This window comes from Asterias rubens, chromosome 11 (genome assembly GCF_902459465.1).
Source record: "Asterias rubens chromosome 11, eAstRub1.3, whole genome shotgun sequence".
Classification (NCBI taxonomy): domain Eukaryota; kingdom Metazoa; phylum Echinodermata; class Asteroidea; order Forcipulatida; family Asteriidae; genus Asterias; species Asterias rubens.
In genome coordinates, this window is record NC_047072.1 from 12,887,172 (window position 1) to 12,908,614 (window position 21,443).

A 21,443-nucleotide genomic window follows, 5' to 3' on the forward strand; every position below is an offset into this window, starting at 1 on the left:
TACATGTACTTCAAACTTAGTCCAACACACCTTGCAGGAAAAAAATAAATGTTGAAGTGCATTGAGGTTCACTGAGTGATGGGTACGAGCGCTGTATAAGAAGCCACTGGGAATATTTATTATTTATATATCCAAGACAGTTTCGCTATTCCTATTGGTGGAGAGCGCGTCACGTGGGTGTGTATAAACCTTTGTTTATGACCAGTAAAAAGTGTTGGAACATGGGCGTGACACGCCAGCTTGCACCTGTTTTTTGAAGACAGTTTCTTCATTCCTATTGGTCGAGAGCAACGGCTGAAACAGTTGTGCCACATCACGCGCTACTTCGTCTCGATAAAATTATCAAGAACCATGGCCTCGTTGGGATAAAACCACTAGTTGAAAACTTCTTCACCACACATTGATTCCCTTATTATTCATATATCCCTGACAGTTTTGCTATTCCTTTTGGTGGAAAGCACTCCACAAGGGGATGTTTAAACGGTGCTGGGCGCGCAAGCTCATTTACGCCAGTTTACTTATGCTGATATATATAGCTACTAGAACCAGCGCATGCACACAACCAAAAATGCACCAAACAAAATGTTACAAAAGTTGTTTAAAGTGTACAAACTTCGAAAATTCGCTTAACAAACAGATTGTCTTCCTTTACTCTTTTTAACAACAGGGCATTCATGAATGGGAATAAAAGAGTGGGGACTCGTTCTTAAACGGCCGTTTAAGAACTGGTCGCCACTCTTTTTATTTCCTTATTGAAAGAGTAAAGGAAATCTCAAACAGACTCACTTGAACCGGCGTCTTGACACATCAGCGGCCCCAGCTTGGCCGTTCCATATTCCAGTCCCTTATCATCGCTGACATCACCAGAGCGGATCCCACTCACAGGCAGTTTACTTTTATCGGTCAGGTAACCTTCGTCCGTCATGTAGCTCTGAGTGTTGACGTCACAGTTACACTTTGTGCTTGGACCTCCCTTACAAGCTAAAAAAGGCAAGTCACACAAAAATGTATTTAATAACCAGTTTTTTTATTTATTAAACGAGATATGTCCTAATGTTGGGAGGTATGTCCTAATATTGGGGGTCTCCCTAATTTGTCAATATCTTTGTGCGAGAGTGTCGGCCAGCCACGACACCCCTGTGGGATCTAGACTTACTGTTACTGACAGAGCACTGGCAGCCATCAGCCACCTCCCCCCAATTCATCATCTTCACTCCCGTTCTAGACTCCCACCATGTGTACATCTTGCCAGTCTCGCTGCTGTGATGGAGTGAGCCGTAACAACCGTGGCTGATGTATTGTTTACAGGTAGTAGAAACCGTTGTCAGGGCTTTGAGCTGCGGCTCCGATGCGCCATATTGGATCGTTCGCGACCAGGTTCCGGGCTCCTCGTAGAAACCATCGATTTGAAGAGTCTCTCCTTTGTCGGGGTAAACGACCGTCACTCCTAAAGAAAGTGAGATCGGTCAAAGAAATTTCAAATCCAAAAGTATTATTATTATTATTTGTGTTATCATCAAATATGTTCGATCTGTAGCTGTGCTTCGAGGTCAGGGTTGATTCAGGCCTGTACGCTTCGTTTTTGAAAGGGCAAGGGCACCAAGGCATTTTTTCTTTGGTAAAGGGAATCCTATCGACCCAAATCAACTGCCACCGTAGGGGCACGTTGCCTTCTACTCTTGAGGCTGAAACAGGGTTACCCCCTTTATAATCGGTAGGTTGCACTCAAAACAGCTTGGCCATGACATAAAAAAGCATTTGGTAGACCACGCTTATAATAATAATAATAGTGGCTTCTTATAAGGCGTGCATATCCGTCACTCGGTGACGCTTAAGGCACAGTATTTACGGCAAGGTATGTGAGACTACGTTTGAACTATGAGACCCAAGTACCATATAATGGTTTACAAAATGCTTTGGCGCAATACGCTGCCAATGAAACCAGGAACACCGGGCGAACCCCGTTCTCTTTACGATAAGTGCACTGGGTTCTTTCACGCACACTAAAGAAAACACGGTACAAACGGCTTTGTGTCCCAAGGACGAAGCTTCACAGTTAAGTGTCTTGCTCAGCGACACACGTGTCAAGACTGGGACCCGAACCCACCAGAGTTTGAATCCGGTGCTCTTAACCGCTAGGCCACAACATGCCATAATATCTTAAAGTATATGACTATGACCCAGTCTTGGGATCACCAGTCCGAAAGGTCACTGGTAGAACATCCGCGGCATCCTGCTGATGAAGACCGAAGTGTCGATCGAAAATTTCAGGTATGAAGATAATTTTCAGTGTAATGATCAAAAGTTTACCTAAATTGTATCTAACTACCAACACAGATGAACTTTCACGCTAATCTTATTAGTATTTTTTAATGGCCATGAAAGATCTGAAATAAACATACCTTCAGTGCCGGACATGTCACAATAGACGAGGAATTCATCCTTGGAGTCTGAAGGTCTTATATGGTAGTTACCACTCAGCGCAAAAGGATCATCCCTTTTGATTTCACTGCAAGATTTGAGCAAGACTGTGTAGGGGGACAAATCAATCAAATAAATAGATGTTAACTTTGCATCGGGGATAAAGAATATTCATTTTGATTTTACCCATATACACCGATGTGTGTCAGCGCTGTATACTCGGTACTTACCCGAGTTCTGTGAAAAAAGATCACAGGCATGTAACTCGGATTGGAATCGAACCCATGACCCTAGACCAGGGTAAATGTCTAATTCATATTAAAATAATAGCCTTAATGGCAGTGTCATAGATCTGGAAGTTTCAAATAATGAAAGATCGTAGAAAACTTACTGGGTGAGAGGCACTGCAGCTGTTGACAGAATAAACTATTTTGAGAAAGGATTCCCTTGGAAGTAATCTGTGTGGATAGTTTTTGACCCAATCTGAGTTACTAATTCTTAGATGAATCAGTTTTCAGGTTTCTGAGAGTCTCCAGGAAAAAACGTTTATTTCTTTGTGGATTTTGGTGTATTTTTAATTATCAATTTGTACACATTTTCCATTTAAGGCTTGTTGAGAGAAGGCGAACATTTTGTGAGATTTTCTGAATACAACTCAACTACGTAAGACGATCAGATTTTGAAACAGCCCCTTGCCCTACCTCACCAATCTCCTGCGACTGATTTCACGAAACACTGGGATTAATCCTAACTCGAGGGTTAGACTTAAATCCCATTTTTAAACTGTATTAATAATAATAATAAACGGCTTTTATATAGCGCCCTTAACCCCAAGAGGGTCCCGAGGCGCTTCACAGAGGCTAAAAATATTAAGTAAGTTAAGAAAAAAATACAGACCAATTTAAGAAAAACAAATTAAAAAATGCTTAAGAAAATTACAAACGACCAAAGACAATTATTAAACATTTGCGCAAGTAAGAACAATGCTTGACAATTGTTTTGCTTTTCTGTTTTTTACTTGTTGATATGCTCTTGATACATTCCTGCAAGACCTTTGTTTTGGGTTTTCATATTGCTTTCATACTGTATTTTGTGTTGAAATATTGTTAACGATTGTAAATTATGGTGCAATTCAGTGATGACATTAATAGACCATAAACCATAAACAGCTTACAGCGCCTTGTTATTTTCTTTTCAGAGGCATCCCAGCATTTCAATGCTCCTAGAGTGTAGTACCCCATCTCCTCAGCGCTGCCAGTGTCACCGAAGCGAAGCTCGGAGACGGGTAGCTTGTCCTTGTCATCCAGCTTGCCACCGTCCTTACGCATGACATTGTCATCTTTGTCACAGTTGCATTTGAGGTTGTCGACGCAACCTGTCAACATGAAATAGACAGTAAACACTAAACCAAACACACTCTCTCTTCATTGAAGTAATTGTTTTAGTTTCTTTGAAAATATGGGTAAATTAGTTGCAGAATTAAAAACACTGGACACAATTGGTAATTGTCAAAGACCAGTCTTCTCACTTGATGTATATGCATAAAGTAACAAAACCTGTGAAAATTTGAGCTCAATTGGTCGTCAAAGTTGGGAGATAATGGAAGAAAAAAACGCCCTTGTCACGAGAAGTTGTGTGCTTTCAGATGCTTGATTTCGGCACCTCAAAATCTAATTCTTGATGTCTCGAAATCGACCTTCGTGAAATATTGCTTCTTTCTCGAAAACTACGTTACTTCAGAGGGAGCCGTTTCTCTTAATGTTTTATACTATCTACCTCTCCCCATTACTCGTTACCAAGTAAGGCTGTATGCTAATAATTATTTTGAGTAATTACCAATAGTGTCCACTGCCTTTAACAGAACCATTCAAACTATGAAACAATTTATACTCACTCGAATCAGACTTGCAAGCACACCCATCGAAATCGCACGGGGCCCCACCCCAGTTTGGCATTTTATCCCCATTGAATGACACCCACCAATGGTTGAGAACCGTGCCGACGTGAAACGCAGACCCTTGACACTCGTACATGAGCTCCTGTTCACATTTACCGGAAACAGCCTTCAAGTTATCGATTTGTCTCGAGGTAGCTCGATAGTTAATTTTCCTGGCGTAGCTACCTGGTTCTTCGTAGCCATTGACTTGGGTTCGTTGGTCGCTGAGGTCATGGTGGACAACGGTGATTCCTGATGATGGGAAAAATCGAAACTTGAAAAAATAAGATGGAGTCTTGTAAGGCCAAAAAAAGTAAAACAGCCTCCGCCCGCTTCGTTTTTGAGGCCGCCTCCTTTTAGACAAGAAATTGATACTATCTCAGACACAAAAATAAAACAAATTCAAAATTAGCCTAGCAGGTTGACTTTAAAAATGTGTAGGCCGCCCATTTAAACAGAAAAAAAAAGAAAAAAAACCTCCTTCCTTTTTTTAAAAAGGCAGCTGTCGATTTCACAAAATTCTTCCTAACTTAGGATTAATCTAAGGACTTATGGCAAATCCCATCCTCGCACTGTAACATTCGAGCCTTCAGTTAAACCCTAGGTTAGGACTAGTTACTAGTCCTAACTTGAGATAGGATTAATCCTAAGCATTTCTGGAAATCGGCTGCTGGGCGCTTTTCTGCTGAAAAGTTGCCTGATATTACCTATACTCAAGGATTTTCCATGACTCTGGAAACATTGCGTATTTTTAAAAATTTGCTTCAACTGGAAAACAAATAAAGTTCCTCTTACCTTCATTCTGCTTTTCCATCTCACAGAAGACAGTGAAAGGTCGTTCTCCTTCCTTCTCATCCGGGTCGATTAAGTAAACACCGTCCAACTCGTAACCGAGCTCCTTAAACTCATGGCAAGTCTTCTTGGCTGGAGGGTGAAATAATTATTATAATGAAAGTAAGTAGCGCATATAGCGCATTTTACAATAACCATGTCAATTCGCTTTACACTTAGTGCCCTGGTCATTGAGCCAATAACATTCCTTTAATCTTTCACAGCTTCCTGGGGAGTAATACAGCCCAGAGCTGACGTAGTACACTTTGACAGGGATGACAGTTTGAGTATTATTTGTAAAATCGTTTCATTTATTTTAAAAAAAAACAGAAAACAAAATTAAAAATAAAAATAAATTAACTAATTAAATGAAAAATAATATAAATAAATGAAGAAAACAAATAATAATAATTTTAAAACAATATTAAAAAAAAAAAAAAATCAAAAAAAATCAAATTTAAAAAGTTTAAGTCTGCAATTAGGTCGAAAAAGACCAAGGGCGGTTGAGTTACCTTGAAGCAGAGCCACCAACATTTGCATCAAGCAATCAGAGAGGTTTGGTTCAACAATCGAGGAGATATTTAGAATTACATTTATTACAATAGGGAACAAGTTTCCATAATCAGGGAGGTTGTCAAAATTGTTCATCGGAACATGGAAAGATTGGTTTGTTTTCAGCGAGCGTTTTGCAGAATCAAGGAGAGTTAGCAGCTCTGTAATAGAGACAACGATAATTTATTTATTTATTTATTTATTTATTTCCTCAAAACCTCCACAAATGGAGAAGATAAAAAGACTTATAAAAATTACATCAAATATACAGTATAAGGGATATTAACACGTAAATAAAGAAACAGGATAACCCCGACACTCTCGGACAACCCCCATACCATCCTGTCAAAGTATGAAACAGAGGGATTGTCAGAACGATCTGAGTAGCAGACCGAGAGTATCAAGGTCATCACATTCAAGAAACTGATTACGAAACAAAACTGTTTTTACACTATCACAATTACCATGGTTGACGCAGTTTACATACTTAAGGTCAGAGTAAAATTTCTGCCTGCAAGAAGGATTAATAACGCAGTTTTGCAGCGAAAAATCTTTGTGCGAGCTAAAACTGTTTTAAGCTATATCAATTAACGTTGATACAAAAGAAATTACTGGAGATGCCGAATTTGTTGTCAACTTACGATTGGCTAGCATCTGATTCATGAAGATGAAAAACTGAAGAGTGCTTGAGGCTACACAGAAGGAAAGAAAAAAGCAGGAATACATGTAAGTCCAGGGTTAGTCATTACTTAATGTTGTTATAAATTGATAAATAGATTAGTCAGTTTTATGAGAAATACAAAGAAAGATTGTCTGTAAAAATGTAAAAATGCAAAAAAATATAAAAATGTATAATGTAAAAATGTAAGAAATAATCTAAAAAAAAGATGCGACCTCAAAAAAGGACGATCAACTGGTATATTTTTTTTATTTGGCCTAAATAAAATGACAAAAAGCACATCAGAAATAAATTAAAAGCGCGTGAAGCTCTACCACCAGTGAAAAACCCAACAAAGGTGGTAGAACCTTTTCGTGAAACCAGACTTTCTGCTTCTACTCATCCAAACACTCTAACGTTGCTAAGATGTAGAACAAAGAGTAATTCCAACAGCTTTATTCCACATACTGCATCTCTTTGGAACTCCTTGCCCGGTACATGTTTCCCCCCAATCCTACAATCTAGACTGTTAAGAGGAATATCAATTCCTTCTATCAGCTCCCCAAAAATCTTTTCACACTAAATAATTTTTGTAGCCCATACCTTGAGTGGTTTTTAGCCTTGTTTGGGGCGAACTTGCATTACAAAACTATATATTTTTTTAAAGCTTCCTAAAAGTAAACTCACACTGATCTCCGCCGCATCTGAATTGCCCGACTTTGAGATTGTCCTCGCTGTCCGTAGCCACAGGTTTCTGAAAGACGACCTTTCCGACAGGAAGGGTGTCTTTGTCTGTGAGGGTTCCCCAATCGCTGACACCTCCTCTACTGTCACAGTTACAGAGGCTGTTGGCATCACTGCAGGCTGTATTGAAATGAAGTCAAGTTTTAAAGGCAGTGGACACTATTGGTAATTACTCAAAATAACTATTAGCATACATTGTAAAACCTTTCTTTGTAACGAGTAATGGGGAGAGGTTGATGGTATAAAAACATTGTGAGAAACGGCTCCCTCTGAAGTAATGTAGTTTTCAAGAAAGGAATCATTTTCCACGAGCTTGATTTCGAAACCTCATATTTAGAATTTGAGGTCTCGCAATCAAGCATCTGAAAGCACACAACTTCAGGTGACAAGGGTGTTTTTTCTTCCATTTTTATCTCGCAACTTGTCAACCGATTGAGCTCACACTTTCACAGGTTTGTTATTTTATGCATATGTTGAGATACACCAAGTGAGAAGACTAGTCTTTGACAACTACCAATAGTGTCCAGTGTCTTTAAACTACATGTTAACAAAGCATGACAAAATATAAAAGCGTGTAAATGAAATTGAATTAATATAAATGAATGTGAATGAAATTGAAAAATAACCTAAATAGAAAATCAGCAGTCTTTGAAGATCTTAGCAGAATTAATATTTACCATTGTTAACACCACAGTGACACATCTTTTCTTCAGTTTTCGTGCCCCAATTCTCTCTTTTGACCCCGTCCAGACTCTCCCACCAGATATGCGCTTTCCCGTTGACAAAATGAGTCGACTTCTGCACGCATTCGTGCGTCATCTCCTGGCTGCACATATCCGAGACGCTCCGCAGAGCGAGGAGCTGTTTCTTTGTAGCGCCCTCGTAGTTGATATTAACGTCCACTGTATTCTTGCCGGCTTGGTAACTGGCGACCATGGATTCAGCGCGGTCGTGATTGACAACAGTTTCACCTAATTTAACAATTGAACAAAATGAAGTTATAACAGTGTCTTTCTCTGCGATAGTAAAATGTAAAGCAAGACGGTTCTCGCTAAAGAACAAACTCTACCTGGCAAGTAGATACACACATGGTGTTACCGCAAACCAAATATATATTGATACCTCACCATGCAATGCCTCAACTACATATACATGTAGTTGTCTTTCTTGTCTCATACATGTATATCCAAAATATAACAAGCTGTTTCCTCTAAAACAAAATCAGCCGTCTCAAAGGGAGGTGCTACAAAACAACGCTGATTGGCTGACTAAATCAACTGCTCAGTGTGCTTGATTGTTAAAATTATTCCAGTGCTTGCTTAGCATGGATGGCAAATTATTAATGCTCTACATTATCATTAAAAGAGCATCGGGTGTAGAGATGAGAGCTTTATGAAGAGCTTCGTCAAGGAATTTCTTTTTGAAATTTTCAAATCTCAACAAGAAAGCTCCATTAAAGAAACACTATAAACAAAAGACATTCTTTTCATCTGACAACTCACACCTGTTATCTCTATGTAATTTCTTTTTCCAAACACTGGACTTAATTGGATTATGCAGAAACCAGTAGAGCTGCTGACTGCCACAGGCAGATTAACTGCTCATCCATTAAAGTGACACGTTCCTTGGATCGGTCGAGTTGGTCCATGAAAAGCATTTGAAAACCCTTTGTGGAAAGATGCTTTAAAAGTAGAATATAATGATAGACACAAATATGCCTCAAAATTGCGTGGTTTTCTTTTTACCTCGTCGACTAACATGGTCAACCATTTATAAGAGTCAAATTTTTACTCCCATACATGGCCCACCAAGTTAGTTTGCGACGTAAAAGGAAAACCGTGCAATTTTGAGTGATACTTGTGTGGATCATTATACTCTACTTTTATAACATCTTTCTAACCATATGCATTTCATAACAAACGGTTTCAAACGCTTTTTATATACCAACTCGTCCGATCCAAGGCAACGTGTTCTTTTAATTGGATTATGCAGAAACCAGTAGGGCTGCTGACCGCCACAGGTAGATTAACTGCTCAATCCAATGTAAATACAACCAAATAAGAGATGTTAAATTTGCATCAGAAATAAAGAATATTAATTATTTTTTTTTTTTTACCCATACACCGATGTGTATTAGCAGTACTTTCCCGATTCCTGTGAAAAAATACCACAGTCATGTTACTCGGGTGGGATTCGAACTCACAACCCTAGCAATTCTAAAGCAGTGTCTTACCAACTTACTAGACTACTGATGTTGCCCAGTAAACACAACCACTCGGGGAAAAGGGCAAACGCTTTCCAAGTTTCTACAGCCAAACTCGGAAATACTTTACTGGAGCTTTTAACGTAATGTGAGGCAAAAAACCAAAACTTACCTTTTTCCATGTTGCAGTTTACCACAAATGGTTCCTCTCCGTTGTTGATCCCATCTGGATCAATGAGGTACTCTTTATCAGACACAAATCCATACATCTTGAAAGCAGTACATGTTGGCAGGGCTGGACAAAATAAAAATAAAAAACTCCTGAACAAAACACTAGATAAGTTTGAAGATGGGTTTTAAGTGAACTCTTGAACAGATCAGGGCCCAATTTCATAGAGCTGCTAAGCACAAAAAAATTGCTAAGCATAACATTTCTTCCTTGATAAAAACAGGATTACCAACCAAATTTTAACGTGATTTTCAGGATAAGCAAACAACAGCTGAATACCAGTAACAAGCAATATGCAACAAATAGAAATGGTTGGTCATCCTGTTTTTATCAAGGAAGAAATTTATTGTGCCCAGAGTACAATATCATAGAGCTACTTAACAGCCGATTTTGTGCTTACTGTGATATTTTTATTTCATAGTGCTGCTAACCATAAGCACACAAAAAAGCATGCTTATCTAACAGTGCTCTCTGCACAAAAATGCATGATGTAACAATGCAAATCCATGGTGGCGGCGCAAGCTAGCTGGCTATTTTTCTTGCTAACCTACAAAATACGCTTGCGCTTAAGCAAAGCTTTGTGCTATAGTAGGCGCGAAAATTTGCTTAATCAGCGCTATGAAATTGGCTCCTAGTAAGTTCGTATTTCTAATGTAAGTTGGTTCTAGAGTTCGGGAGCAGTGTATGCGAATAGTCTCCAGCCAGTTAATGTAACTGTGTTCATGATTCTCCATTGTAGAGTGGTAGCAGCATCTGATCTTCAGGCATGCAACTGCCCGTTGAAAAAAAAAAACGCCACAGGACATGATACCCACAATGGTACCCTAGAAAATGTTGAGGTTTATTTTGCTCTAAGGTGCATTGTGAGCATGTACTAGGCTTATTTTACATGATTGTAGTTGTACACTGTTGTTGCCAGGAATACAATATTAGGCAAAACAAAATAAAAAATCTTAGGTTCCCTAATGCCAATAAGTACACATAGATATTTTGGTGCTAGTCCATTGAGAGCTTTGAAAGTCAAAAATATGAGTTTGTAGACTTTATGATTCTTCAAGGTCAGCGGATGGTCTTCTAAATTTACCAATGGAAAAAAACTGACCATCACTTTCATTGATGTTTTTTAGTATGGTAATCTTACATGTATTTACCTGCCATCAATTTCACCGAACTCTTCCTAACTTAGGATTGATCTTAGGATTTAAACTACAACGTACGAGTTCAGTTCCGTATCCGAAGACGCTAGGATGCATTGAACCCATCCTTACTCGTCCTAACTCGAAATAGGATTAATTCTAGCGTTTCGTGAAGTCAGCTGCAGGTCTCTTTCATAATTGTTTTATTTTTGTCCTTGTCACTTATCATGAAGGCACTATACTTCACTTTTTCCCTACATGTCGGCTATGGTTGTACAATGCTGTACGATTTTAGGGTTCTTGATATTTTGAAACATTTCTCTTTTTTTTTGCATTCTTTTAAAGGCAGTGGACACTATTGGTTATTACTCAAAATAACTATCAGCATAAAACCTCACTTGGTAGTGAGTAATGGGGGAGAGGTTGATAGTTAAACCATTGTGAGAAACGGCCCCCTCTGAAGTGACGTGTTTTTTGACAAAGAAGTAATTTTCCACGAATTTGATTTCGAGACTCTAGATTTAGAAGTTGAGGTCTCGAAATCAAGCATCTAAAAGCACACAACTTCGTGTGACAAGGGTGTTTTTTTCTTTCATAGTTATCTCGCAACTCCGATGGCCAATTGAGCTCCAATTTTCACAGGTTTGTTATTTTATGCATATGTTGAGATACACCAAGTGAGAAGACTGGTCTTAGACAATTACCAACAGTGTCCAGTGTCTTTAAGTGACATTCAATATTCACACCTACAAAATAACGTCATATTGTAAATAACCTGTACATATCTTTGCAACTGCCATCATTTTTTTATTTCAAAGTAAAACGAAAGTCTAAGATACTCACTCAGAAACTGCCTCTTTCTTCCCTGATATTCAATCAGAGTAAAAGGCATGGTGAAGATTTGCTTGGCTCCGCCCGGTCCCACAACTTGATACTTCATTCCAAATTGGGTCAGAGGTCTTGAAGTTGATTCTATAAGGAGGAAAAAAGGAAATTAATAATAATAATATTAATAGTGGCTTCTTAATAAGCGCTCAGGTCCGTCACGCAGTGACCCTCATGGCGCTTCAACATTATTACCCCTGGTCACTGAGCCTTAAATCATTCCTTAAACCATCTCAGCTCCCTGGGGAATATACAGCCTGTGCCGCCAAATATGTAGTGCACTAAGCTAATCAATCACAAGAACCAACTCACAGGTACCCATTTACCCCTTGGTGGAGAGGAGCTATGGATAAGTGTCTTGCTCACGACCGTGTCACGACCGAGCTTCGAACCCACACTCTGCTGAACAGAAACACCAGAGCTTGAGTTCGATCCTCTTATCCCCTCGACCACGACACCCCCATAATTATTATTTTTATTATTATTAAAAAGATTTAAATAGCGCATTTTCCAAAAAGACCAATGCGCTTTACAATAACAATTACATAAAACATCAGCAAAATATAAAACCTGCGAGATAAACCTTTCAAAGAAAAGTTACAGCCAACATCATTAAAAGTCCTTTGGAAAAAAGAAAGTTTTTCAAATTTTCTTGAAGATTTGTACATTAGGGGCAGTACGAAGGTTCACAGGTTGACTGCTCCAAAGTCTGGACCCAGACACAGAAAAATACTTGTCACCGAAATAACAATTGGTAGGGTTTGGGTCGATCAAGTATGTGGCCATGACATGAATCCCTACTCACTGTGAATGAAGATGTTTGTAATATAATTTACATGTAGAAGTTTCAGCGTCATTAGTGGTCAAGTTTATGAGACAAAATCAAAATCACAGAGCAAGGTTTCAGGAGAGTTGTGTAAATACATTGTAGGCTAAAAAAAAATTTTGTGACATTTTTGTTTTACTCATTTCTCAAAAACTACGGCGCCTCAGAGAGTAATATTCAAAGGGAAGCTTTCTACTTTCAAACTGTGTAAGTTTAATGATAATCTGTGGACATTGTGTTTTGTGTCATACAAAAACTGCCCAAACTCTGTACGGTTGTACGGCTTCTGACTGGCACCCCCGGACAATAAAATTGACAAAATAGGGACACTGCCAACATCGGGCTAGACAGCTCAGTTGGCAAAGTACTGGCAAATTAAAGGAACACATTGCCTTGGATCGGGCGAGTTGGTCTTTGAAAGGCGTTTGTAACCGTTTGTTGTAAAATGCGTATGGGTAAAAAGATGTTGTACAGGTAGAATACAATGATCCACACAAACATGCCTCGAAATTGCATGGTTTTCCTTTTAACTCGTCGACAACACGGTCGGCCATTTATGGGAGTCAAAATTTTTACTCCCATAAATGGCCGACCGTGTTAATTCACAAAATAAAAGGAAAACCACGCAATTTCGAGGCAAATTTGTGTGGATCATTGTATTCTACTTGTAAATTATCTTTCTAACCATATGCGTTTTATAACAAACGGTTACAAACGCTTTTTATAGCCCAACTCGTCCGATCCAAGGCAACGTGTTCTTTTAATTCAAAGGTCAATAGGTCTGGAAAATGTTTTTACTTGTCCAAAAATTTGAACCCAATTGACTGAATCATTTTCTCTGTTTGTAAAATGGTAGCAGACTACGAACAAATTTATTTCATGGTACTTACTGAATAAAGTCGAGAGCGAGCCGTCCAATCCATCAAAGTTGACATAGAAGGGAATTTTAATTTCTTCAGTTTTTTGGGTCAACGTATTGTAGAAACTTGTTGGTATAAAAAGCCTATGGTTGATCAGTTCAGCTGCAAAGTATACAATAAAAACGATATTAATTATGATAATTAACAAGAAATCAAGTTAATGGTTCAGTTAATAACGAGAATTCCCCTCGATTTATAAAAAGAGAAGGTCTTTGGGTTAGAAGCCTAAAGCAGCTTTCGATAGTATCCAGGATTTTTGAAAGATATTCGTTTTTATGCCCAAACCATGCAGACAGTAATAGTTTTGTATTTAACACCAACCTGAATACTGACGAATCACAAAATTGCCATTTTGCCTTAAAGGCAGTGGACACTATTGGTAATTTTTATGCTAAAAACTTACTTGGTAACGAGTAATGGGGAGAGGTTGGTAGTATAAAACATTGTGAGAAAAGGCTCCCTCTGAAGTAATGTAGTTTTCGAGAAAGAAGTAATTTTCCACGAATTTGATTTCAAGACCTCAAATTTAGAACTTGAAGCATTATTATCTAGCAACATCGATTACCGATTGAGCTGAAATTTTCACAGGTTTGTTATTTTATGAATATGTTTAGATACAACAAGTGAGAAGACTGGTCTTGGACAACTACCTATAGTGTCCACTGTCTTCAAAAAAATAAATTAAAAATCAAAACAAAAACCAAGCCTTTTTAGACGAGAGTGCCAAAGAAGCTAATTCAATTGGACACCAATTTTACATAAGGTTAAAAAGTATCAATTTTCATTCATTTTGGTGAGGACCCGTGCTTTAGTGGGGGGGGGGAATGCATCACAAATCTGAAGTTAGACTTAAGCCCGGTTCATACTTCCTGCAAATTTTTACTTACGCAAATTACGAGTGTAGCAAATTTCAACTGATGCAAATTATTTGTTACGAATTTGTGACGCAAAATTTGTATTGCATTCGCATTCGCAGGAAGTATGAACTGAGCTTGAAAGTTCGTCACTAAAACACTTACTTCGTAGATTTTGATCCATTGTGTTGGAGCCAAAGGTCATGAGGTAGTCCACGATGGCCTTGTTGCCTCCGTTCAGAATAACTTGGAAGTTGGACGATGGGTTGGTTGGAGTTGTAACTGCAAGAAATTATTTTAATAGTAATAATAATAAAGACATTTATAACACACAAAAAACATATCCAACCAAAGGGGTGCCTACGGCGCTAAAAAGTTTTTTTAAATGGCGTGTCCTAAGTTGTGTCTTCATTTGGTCTTGAAATTATCATGAAGTCCCACATGTCTTTACTGAGTTGAGGAGTTTGTTCCACAAGCGAGGGTCGGCAAGAAAACAGCGACGATATATCTAATAAGTATGTTGTAGTTGTTTTTGTCATGCATTCCTGTCAAACAGCAAGGGTGGTGAGGCCAGCAGCACGTGAAGCTAAAAAAGACTCATCAATAGTTCAACCGTTCAAATATCTGCCCAACAACATGGCGTCTGCAAGCATGCGTGTGTTTTTTTGTGTGCTTGTATGTGCCGAAGAAATCAAACCTGGAACGCTGCATGCTGCATGTTTCTTTGATGTACGCGTTTAGACGCGCATACGGTTTGCCCTACAAGATGGCGACTTTCATAGCAGCGAATGGGTTATTCAATACAGTCTATAGGAAGATGATAACGACGATGGATGTCCATTAATACTCACCCATCTTCCCGCTGGAGTCCGTTTCAATGATCATCTGAAACAGTGTTGAGAAGAAACTCTCCAGTCCATTACCGACGGGAAACTGGAACGGCGTGTTCACCCCGTCGTTGTCTGTCAAGATAAGTTTTGAAAAACAGTTAAATGGCCTGACGTTTCGACCCTAGCAGAGTTTTTCTCAAAGGCTAATTGACAACACAACAAACATGAACCAACGTCAGGGCCTTTTACTTTTTTTTTTGCATTTGTACAATAGCAGTTTGCAATCTCATTCTGTTTTCTCAAGATAAGTTTTCAATAGTTTTGGTTTGGACAAAGAAACATTGACTGGAACTTGAGCCAATGACCTCCGAATAAATGAACATGGACCAGTGTTGTAGCCATGGTGGGCGATGCTGGGCGGGCCTGCCCATGACTCACCGAATGGACTCGTCGAATGCACCTAATCGAATGCACCTATAGTCTTCAACTTACTATTGTAGTAAGTTGTTCCTCTATTGTAGTTTTCCAACAATCTCCTGAAGGTGTACTGTAAGGAGTCATCTCGGAGTATCTTATTCAGGTCAATCTTCATTAAAAATTCAGTCCCATCTACAAACAAAAACATCATCAAAATCATCTTCTTTAATAATAATAATAATATTGAAGTCGTATATAGCACACGTATCTACCAAACAAGGTACTCAAGGCGCTGAGTATATAAACTCTCAGAAAGATAGGTTATAGTAGTGATGAATTCTGAGACCCAATTATGTAGCACCTTAGAAGGCTTCTGCACACAGCAGCCACAGCCAGGAACACCGGGGCGAACCCCTTTTTTTGTTTCGATAAGTATTACTAATAATTATAATAACAACCAATAGTAAAAAGCACTTTTCACACCCAAAGGGGGGTCTCAAAGCGCTTCCAACATTATTATTACCCCTAGTTGAAATCCTAAGTTTAATGTGTTGTTTTTTTAATTTTGTTTTAAGATTTTTTAAAGTTCTAGAACCATAATAATAATAATACACAGTTTTTATATAGCGCTTCACACAAAAAGCCTCGAAGCGCTTTACAAGAAAAAACAATATTACAAATTAACATAATTAAAGATAAGCATATATACACAGAAAGCGGCAGAAAACAACAGAAAACTAATTGAATAAATAGGTTTTGAGCAGTGATTTGAATTGATTAGCAGTTTGGGCAGTTTTTATTTGGTTTGGCAGAGTGATGAGTGTGCGAAAGAGCGATGACCGTATGTCTTTGTACGTGTGACTGGTGTTTGAAGTTGGGATGAAGAGGCAGATCGAAGAGCTCGAGATGGTTTGTGAGTGTGAATGAGTTCTTGAAGATACTCAGGTGAAGATCCATTGATGCACTTGTATGTAATAAGGAGAAGCTTGAATTGGATTCGTTTGCAGACCGGTAACTAGTGAAGTGATCTGAGTATCGGTGTGATGTGATGCCGGGATGGTGTGTACGCGTGTAACCATTTGCTGTTTGTTAGTTTATATATTTATGTATTTACTTTATATCAATTTATTTATGTTCACTTTAGTACCCAGGCCCAATGTCAGGGAGCTCCATAAGCTTATAAAGTACCTAAGCAAAACAAAACTATGCTTACCAGACATGCCATAATAAGATTACCAGCTAAACTGTCACATTTGCAATTTGTGACTGGTATCCTGATCATTTCTGCTGAGCAGACATTTGTTCAGCAATATTTTCTGCTTAAAGGCACTGTACACGTTTGGTAATTACGCAAAATATATATTAGCATAAAACCTTACTTGTGACGAGCAATTGAGAGCTGTCGATAATATAAAACATTGCGAGAAACGGCTCCCTCTGAAGTAACATAGTTAGTGAAAAAGAAGTAATTTTCAACTAAAATATTTGAATTTGATTTCGAGACCTCAGAATAATATTTTGAGGTCCTGAAATTAAGCATCTGAAAGCACACGACTTCACGTGTCAAGGTGTTTTTTCTTCCAATATTATCTCACAACATCAACGACCAATTGAGCTCAAATTTTTAGATACACCAAGTGAGAAACTGGTCTTTGACAATACCAAAGGTGTCCAGCAGCTCTATTAAATTGAGGAGAGGAGAGTCTCTAGACGGGAACCTTTTTCCTTTTAGGCAATCCTTCGCACCCCAGCTGTTTCTTTTTCCTTCCTCTGTATTTTAATGAATAAAATATATGAATATAAAGCGAAATTTCATACTTCATGTGAATGCGTTACGAATTCGATGTGATTTGACGTCAAAACTCCTCTTTCGCTGCGATATTCGCATGAGAGTTGAGTTCTCAACTCAGTGCGAATTTCGTTGCGAATTTGTGACGTCAACATTCGTATCACAATCACATTCGCAGGAAGTATGAATCGTCACAACTCCTCTTTCGCTGCGATATTCGCAAGAGAGTTGAGCACGACTCAACTTAGTGTGAATTTCATTGCGAATATGTGACGTCAACATTCATATCGCAATCACATTCGCAGGAACCGGGCTTTAGGCTTGAGATTATTCACAAACCTGTTTTGGTATTTGAAGTTCCGTCAAAGGGTGTCAAGGTAAAATACTTCTCTCCGTGTTCATTATACTTCACTGTGATCTTCATCAGCACCGCTGACTGGCCCACCAAACCTGCAAAACAAAGTATTTGTTGGTGAATTTAGAAACTCATATTGTACTTGAAATTTTTAGAAACATATTGGTGAATTACAACATAAGCGGAGATGCTGCCCTTTGACCTTTTAGGTTGAGTGGATCTAGGGTGTCTTTTAGTGACTGCAACCAGACACATGTTTGAAGTTTGATGATCGCTTCAGCTTTTTTTATTGTTCAGTTCAGCCATTGTGACACAGCTTTTCTGAGTTAGGCTTGGCTTTAACATGATGGGTTTAACGAACTATTTCATGTATTTAAAAATTATCAACGGAATTCTTTCAAAAAATTAAGAAACATAAGAATCCAATAATGCTGGTTCTGTTTGACTAATATCAATTCCATTTAGTGAAAAAAATAAGTGAAGTCGAATCCCCTTATAAGGTGATAACTCTCCTGCTGCTTCCTAGGTTGTATCATAAACTTGGGTTTGATCCCTGGCTATATGGCAGTTAAGTGTCAAATAGCTTCTACCTTGCATCACTGAACAAAGCTATTAAGGAGCTTTCGTTTTGGATGACAGATGGTTCAACGACGGCAGGTAGTTTTCAGCCAAATGTTGTCGTTTTCAGCACAACGCAGATTCATCCCAAGTACTGCCGAAGAAATTGAGGAAAGACCGTTCTCAAAGCCGACGCATGCGCAGATAACGCTAAGCGTCATCATTACCGTTGCAGAACCATCCGTCCTCCAAAACATATAAATTCTGGCAACTGAGACATTTTGGGTATTTTGGATGAAGCCGTTAGTGGCTACTAGAGTCTCTCAATGGTTAAATACAAGGGTATTTTGTTTTCAAATGAATATGAAGTACCTGCAGGCAATGTGTAAATACTTGACAATCCAGGAATAGTTTTAGCTGTAATGGAAAAGGGCAAAAAAGAAAACGAATTAGAAATAATGTACTTCACTGAAACAAGCTTTGAGTATACGCAAAAGGCTTACAACATAAGGTTTACAACTGATATATAAATTAACAAACCTGTGAAACTTTAGGCTCAATCGGTCATCGGAGTCGGGAGAAAATAACGGGAAAACTCACCCTTGTTTCCGTACGTTTCGCCGTGTCATGACAAAATGTTTAAAATAAATCTGGTATTCTTGATATCGAGAACTGATAATTGTTTTGATGTTTTCTCAACAAGTAAAGCATTTCATGGAATAATATTTCAAGGGAGGTTCTGTTCCGAAAGTGTCCAATGGCTTTAAAGGGAAGTGAATGTTTGGTAATCACTCTTAAAACAGAGGGAGTCAGGTTGGCCTAGTGGTGTCTTGTCACGCCTTCCACCTCTGGGACCCTGGTCCGAGTCCCACCGCATTCTATTGGTTGAATGAGCGTGTGCGTATTCTGCGTGGAGCAATTCAACCAATAGAACGCGTTCGCTTTGCGTCATGATCGTTATTGTTATCGTTCTCGTTATCGCTGCAGTGGGACCAGGCCTTTACTGACTGCGTGGGGTTTCCCCTGGGATAATTCCCTGGGGTTTTCCTCCCACATCTAAAACTGAAATTTCTTTATTGTCTCCTCACCTTGTCCAGATGTTGAAAAGGGTTCAACAAGAATTATCATAGATAATGGCAATAAAAACCCTTTGCTAGAAGCCTAAAGGGACGTTTGATAGTAGCAAGCATTTTGAGAAACATTTCACTTAGAAGTAATGTGGTTATGGATAAAGATGACAGTTTTTTAAGCCACAAAATTTAAATCTCGCGTAACGCTTCTCAATATGTGCGTTCCTATTAAAGATTATTCTTCCTGTGTGGACATTATTCACTCTGGATTGTCCGCGATATCTCAAAAATAGGACCGCCTTTTGAAATGACATTTTAAGGTGTGAGCTTTATTGTGTACAACCAAGTTTATAAAGGAATCAAACAATCGATTGGTTCCAAAACAAATGGTATACTTTGACTTTAAACTAGCATTTTGAACAGAAAATACATCAAATGAAACGTTTATAGACTTACTTCTTGATGGTGAACCCTCGAACATAAATGAGCCTCCTTCGTGGTCAATTTCTCCTACCTCAAGCTTTCCATTGGCGTTAGCTGAACCAACTAAAGACAAAATTTATGTCAACAAAATCAACTTGCCATATTATCATATTGCCGTGTGTTTATACATTTGATATTTCATGCTTTTTTTTGTAAAAATTACTATTTTTGTAAACTGTACATTTCAGCTTTTAGCCGCTGTATTGCAGTGTTTTAATAAATAAATCATGAATATAATATATAATATATTTTGAACAGAAAATACCTCAAAAGAAAACGTTTATGGACTTACTTATGCTTGGTGCACCTTCAAACTTAAATGAAGCCCCTTCGTGTTCAGCTTCTCCCACTTTGATCTTTCCACTGGCACCAGCTGAACCAACTGCAAAATTGAAAAACAACAACAATAACAACCACTTACCACTTTATCTAAAACAAACCTGTGAAAATTTGAACTCAATTGGTCGTCGAATTTGCGAGAGAACAATGGAAGAAATAACACTCTTGGCGCACAAGTTGTGTGCTTTCAGATGCTTGAAGGTCTCGAATTCAATTCGATTATTTTAGTGAGAGATAACTTCTTTCTCAAAAACTACGTTACTTCAGAAGGAGCAATTTCTCACAATATCAACAGCTCTCTATTGCTTGTTACCAAGTAAGATTTTATGCAAGTTCAGTTATTTTGAGTAATTACCAATAGTGTCCAGTGCCTTTAAAGGGAGTGAACACTATTGATAATTACTCCAAATAATGTTTAGCATAAAACCTTTCTTGGTAACGAGTAATGGGGAGAGGTTGATTGTTTAAAACATTGGTGAGAACGGCTCCCTCTGAAGTAATGTAATGTAGTTTTCGAGAGAGAAGCAATTTTCAACGAATTTGATTGTGAGATCTCAGATTTAGAATTTGAGGTCTCAAAATCAAGCATCAGAAAGTGCACAACTTCGTGTCATAAGGGTGTTTTTTCTTTCATTATTGTCTTGCAACTTCAACGACCGATTGAGGTCAAATTTTCACAGGTTTGTTATTTTATGCATACATGTATGTTGAGATACACCAACTGTGAAGACTAATCTTTGACTATTACCAATAGTGTCCAGTGTCTTTAAGCAGTTAAAATAATTGTCTCTTTCTCAAGGTATAATACAGGACTGGTAAGGGTAAAAACCCTCAGTCTGAAAGCATACTGACCAGTTATGAAGTTCATACTTATAACATTTTTTTTCTGGGAAACAGAAAAGGGGGCGCAGACCCATAATATTTCTTCCTTATCAGCAAGTGGTGCATTACAATTTAAAGGCAGTGGACACTATTGGTCATTACTCAAAATAATTAATAGCATAAAATCTTATTTGGTAACGAGCAATGGGGAGAGGTTGATAGAATGTTTTGTACTCAAAACCCACCTCTTTGCAGTTAAACAATGACCAGCGACTCTCTACAAACTTTTTCTGTTCCTTTCTTTTGAACTGTTTATTTTGTATCTTGAGCGAGCGCCATGAGCGCCTTTTATGGCGGATACCGGCGCTAAATAAGACTCCATTATTATTATTATTATTATTATTATTGTACTATTGATCGTTAACAAGTAAGTTTTTAAGCTAACAATTATTTTGAGTGACACCCAATAGCGTCCAGTGAATTTACATCAATGGTTTAATACATTACCTGGAAACATCATGAAAGGAAAATCAGTAGCAGCTGGAAGAAATTATAAAAACTCCATTTAATTAAAAAATAATAGCC

General features: G+C 38.2%; 1 protein-coding gene across 1 annotated transcript in view; it reads right to left on the minus strand.

Moving 5' to 3' along the window:
* The window catches only part of LOC117296416, an 83,444-nt gene extending 62,052 nt beyond the window's left edge, over positions 1–21,392 (minus strand). Inside the window, exons 1-20 of the mRNA XM_033779323.1 lie at positions 21,366–21,392; positions 19,990–20,079; positions 19,671–19,760; positions 18,517–18,561; positions 17,571–17,681; positions 15,518–15,634; positions 15,047–15,157; positions 14,361–14,477; positions 13,312–13,443; positions 11,554–11,682; positions 9,518–9,640; positions 7,820–8,113; positions 7,086–7,262; positions 6,382–6,432; positions 5,153–5,281; positions 4,316–4,609; positions 3,596–3,796; positions 2,403–2,528; positions 1,157–1,447; positions 787–981 (exon numbers count right to left, since the gene is read on the minus strand). Coding sequence (XP_033635214.1) covers positions 787–981; positions 1,157–1,447; positions 2,403–2,528; positions 3,596–3,796; positions 4,316–4,609; positions 5,153–5,281; positions 6,382–6,432; positions 7,086–7,262; positions 7,820–8,113; positions 9,518–9,640; positions 11,554–11,682; positions 13,312–13,443; positions 14,361–14,477; positions 15,047–15,157; positions 15,518–15,634; positions 17,571–17,681; positions 18,517–18,561; positions 19,671–19,760; positions 19,990–20,079; positions 21,366–21,378 — 2,836 coding nt within the window. The 5' untranslated portion in view covers positions 21,379–21,392. The remainder of the gene's footprint in view (positions 1–786; positions 982–1,156; positions 1,448–2,402; positions 2,529–3,595; positions 3,797–4,315; positions 4,610–5,152; positions 5,282–6,381; positions 6,433–7,085; positions 7,263–7,819; positions 8,114–9,517; positions 9,641–11,553; positions 11,683–13,311; positions 13,444–14,360; positions 14,478–15,046; positions 15,158–15,517; positions 15,635–17,570; positions 17,682–18,516; positions 18,562–19,670; positions 19,761–19,989; positions 20,080–21,365) is intronic.
* Positions 21,393–21,443: the final 51 nt, after the last annotated feature.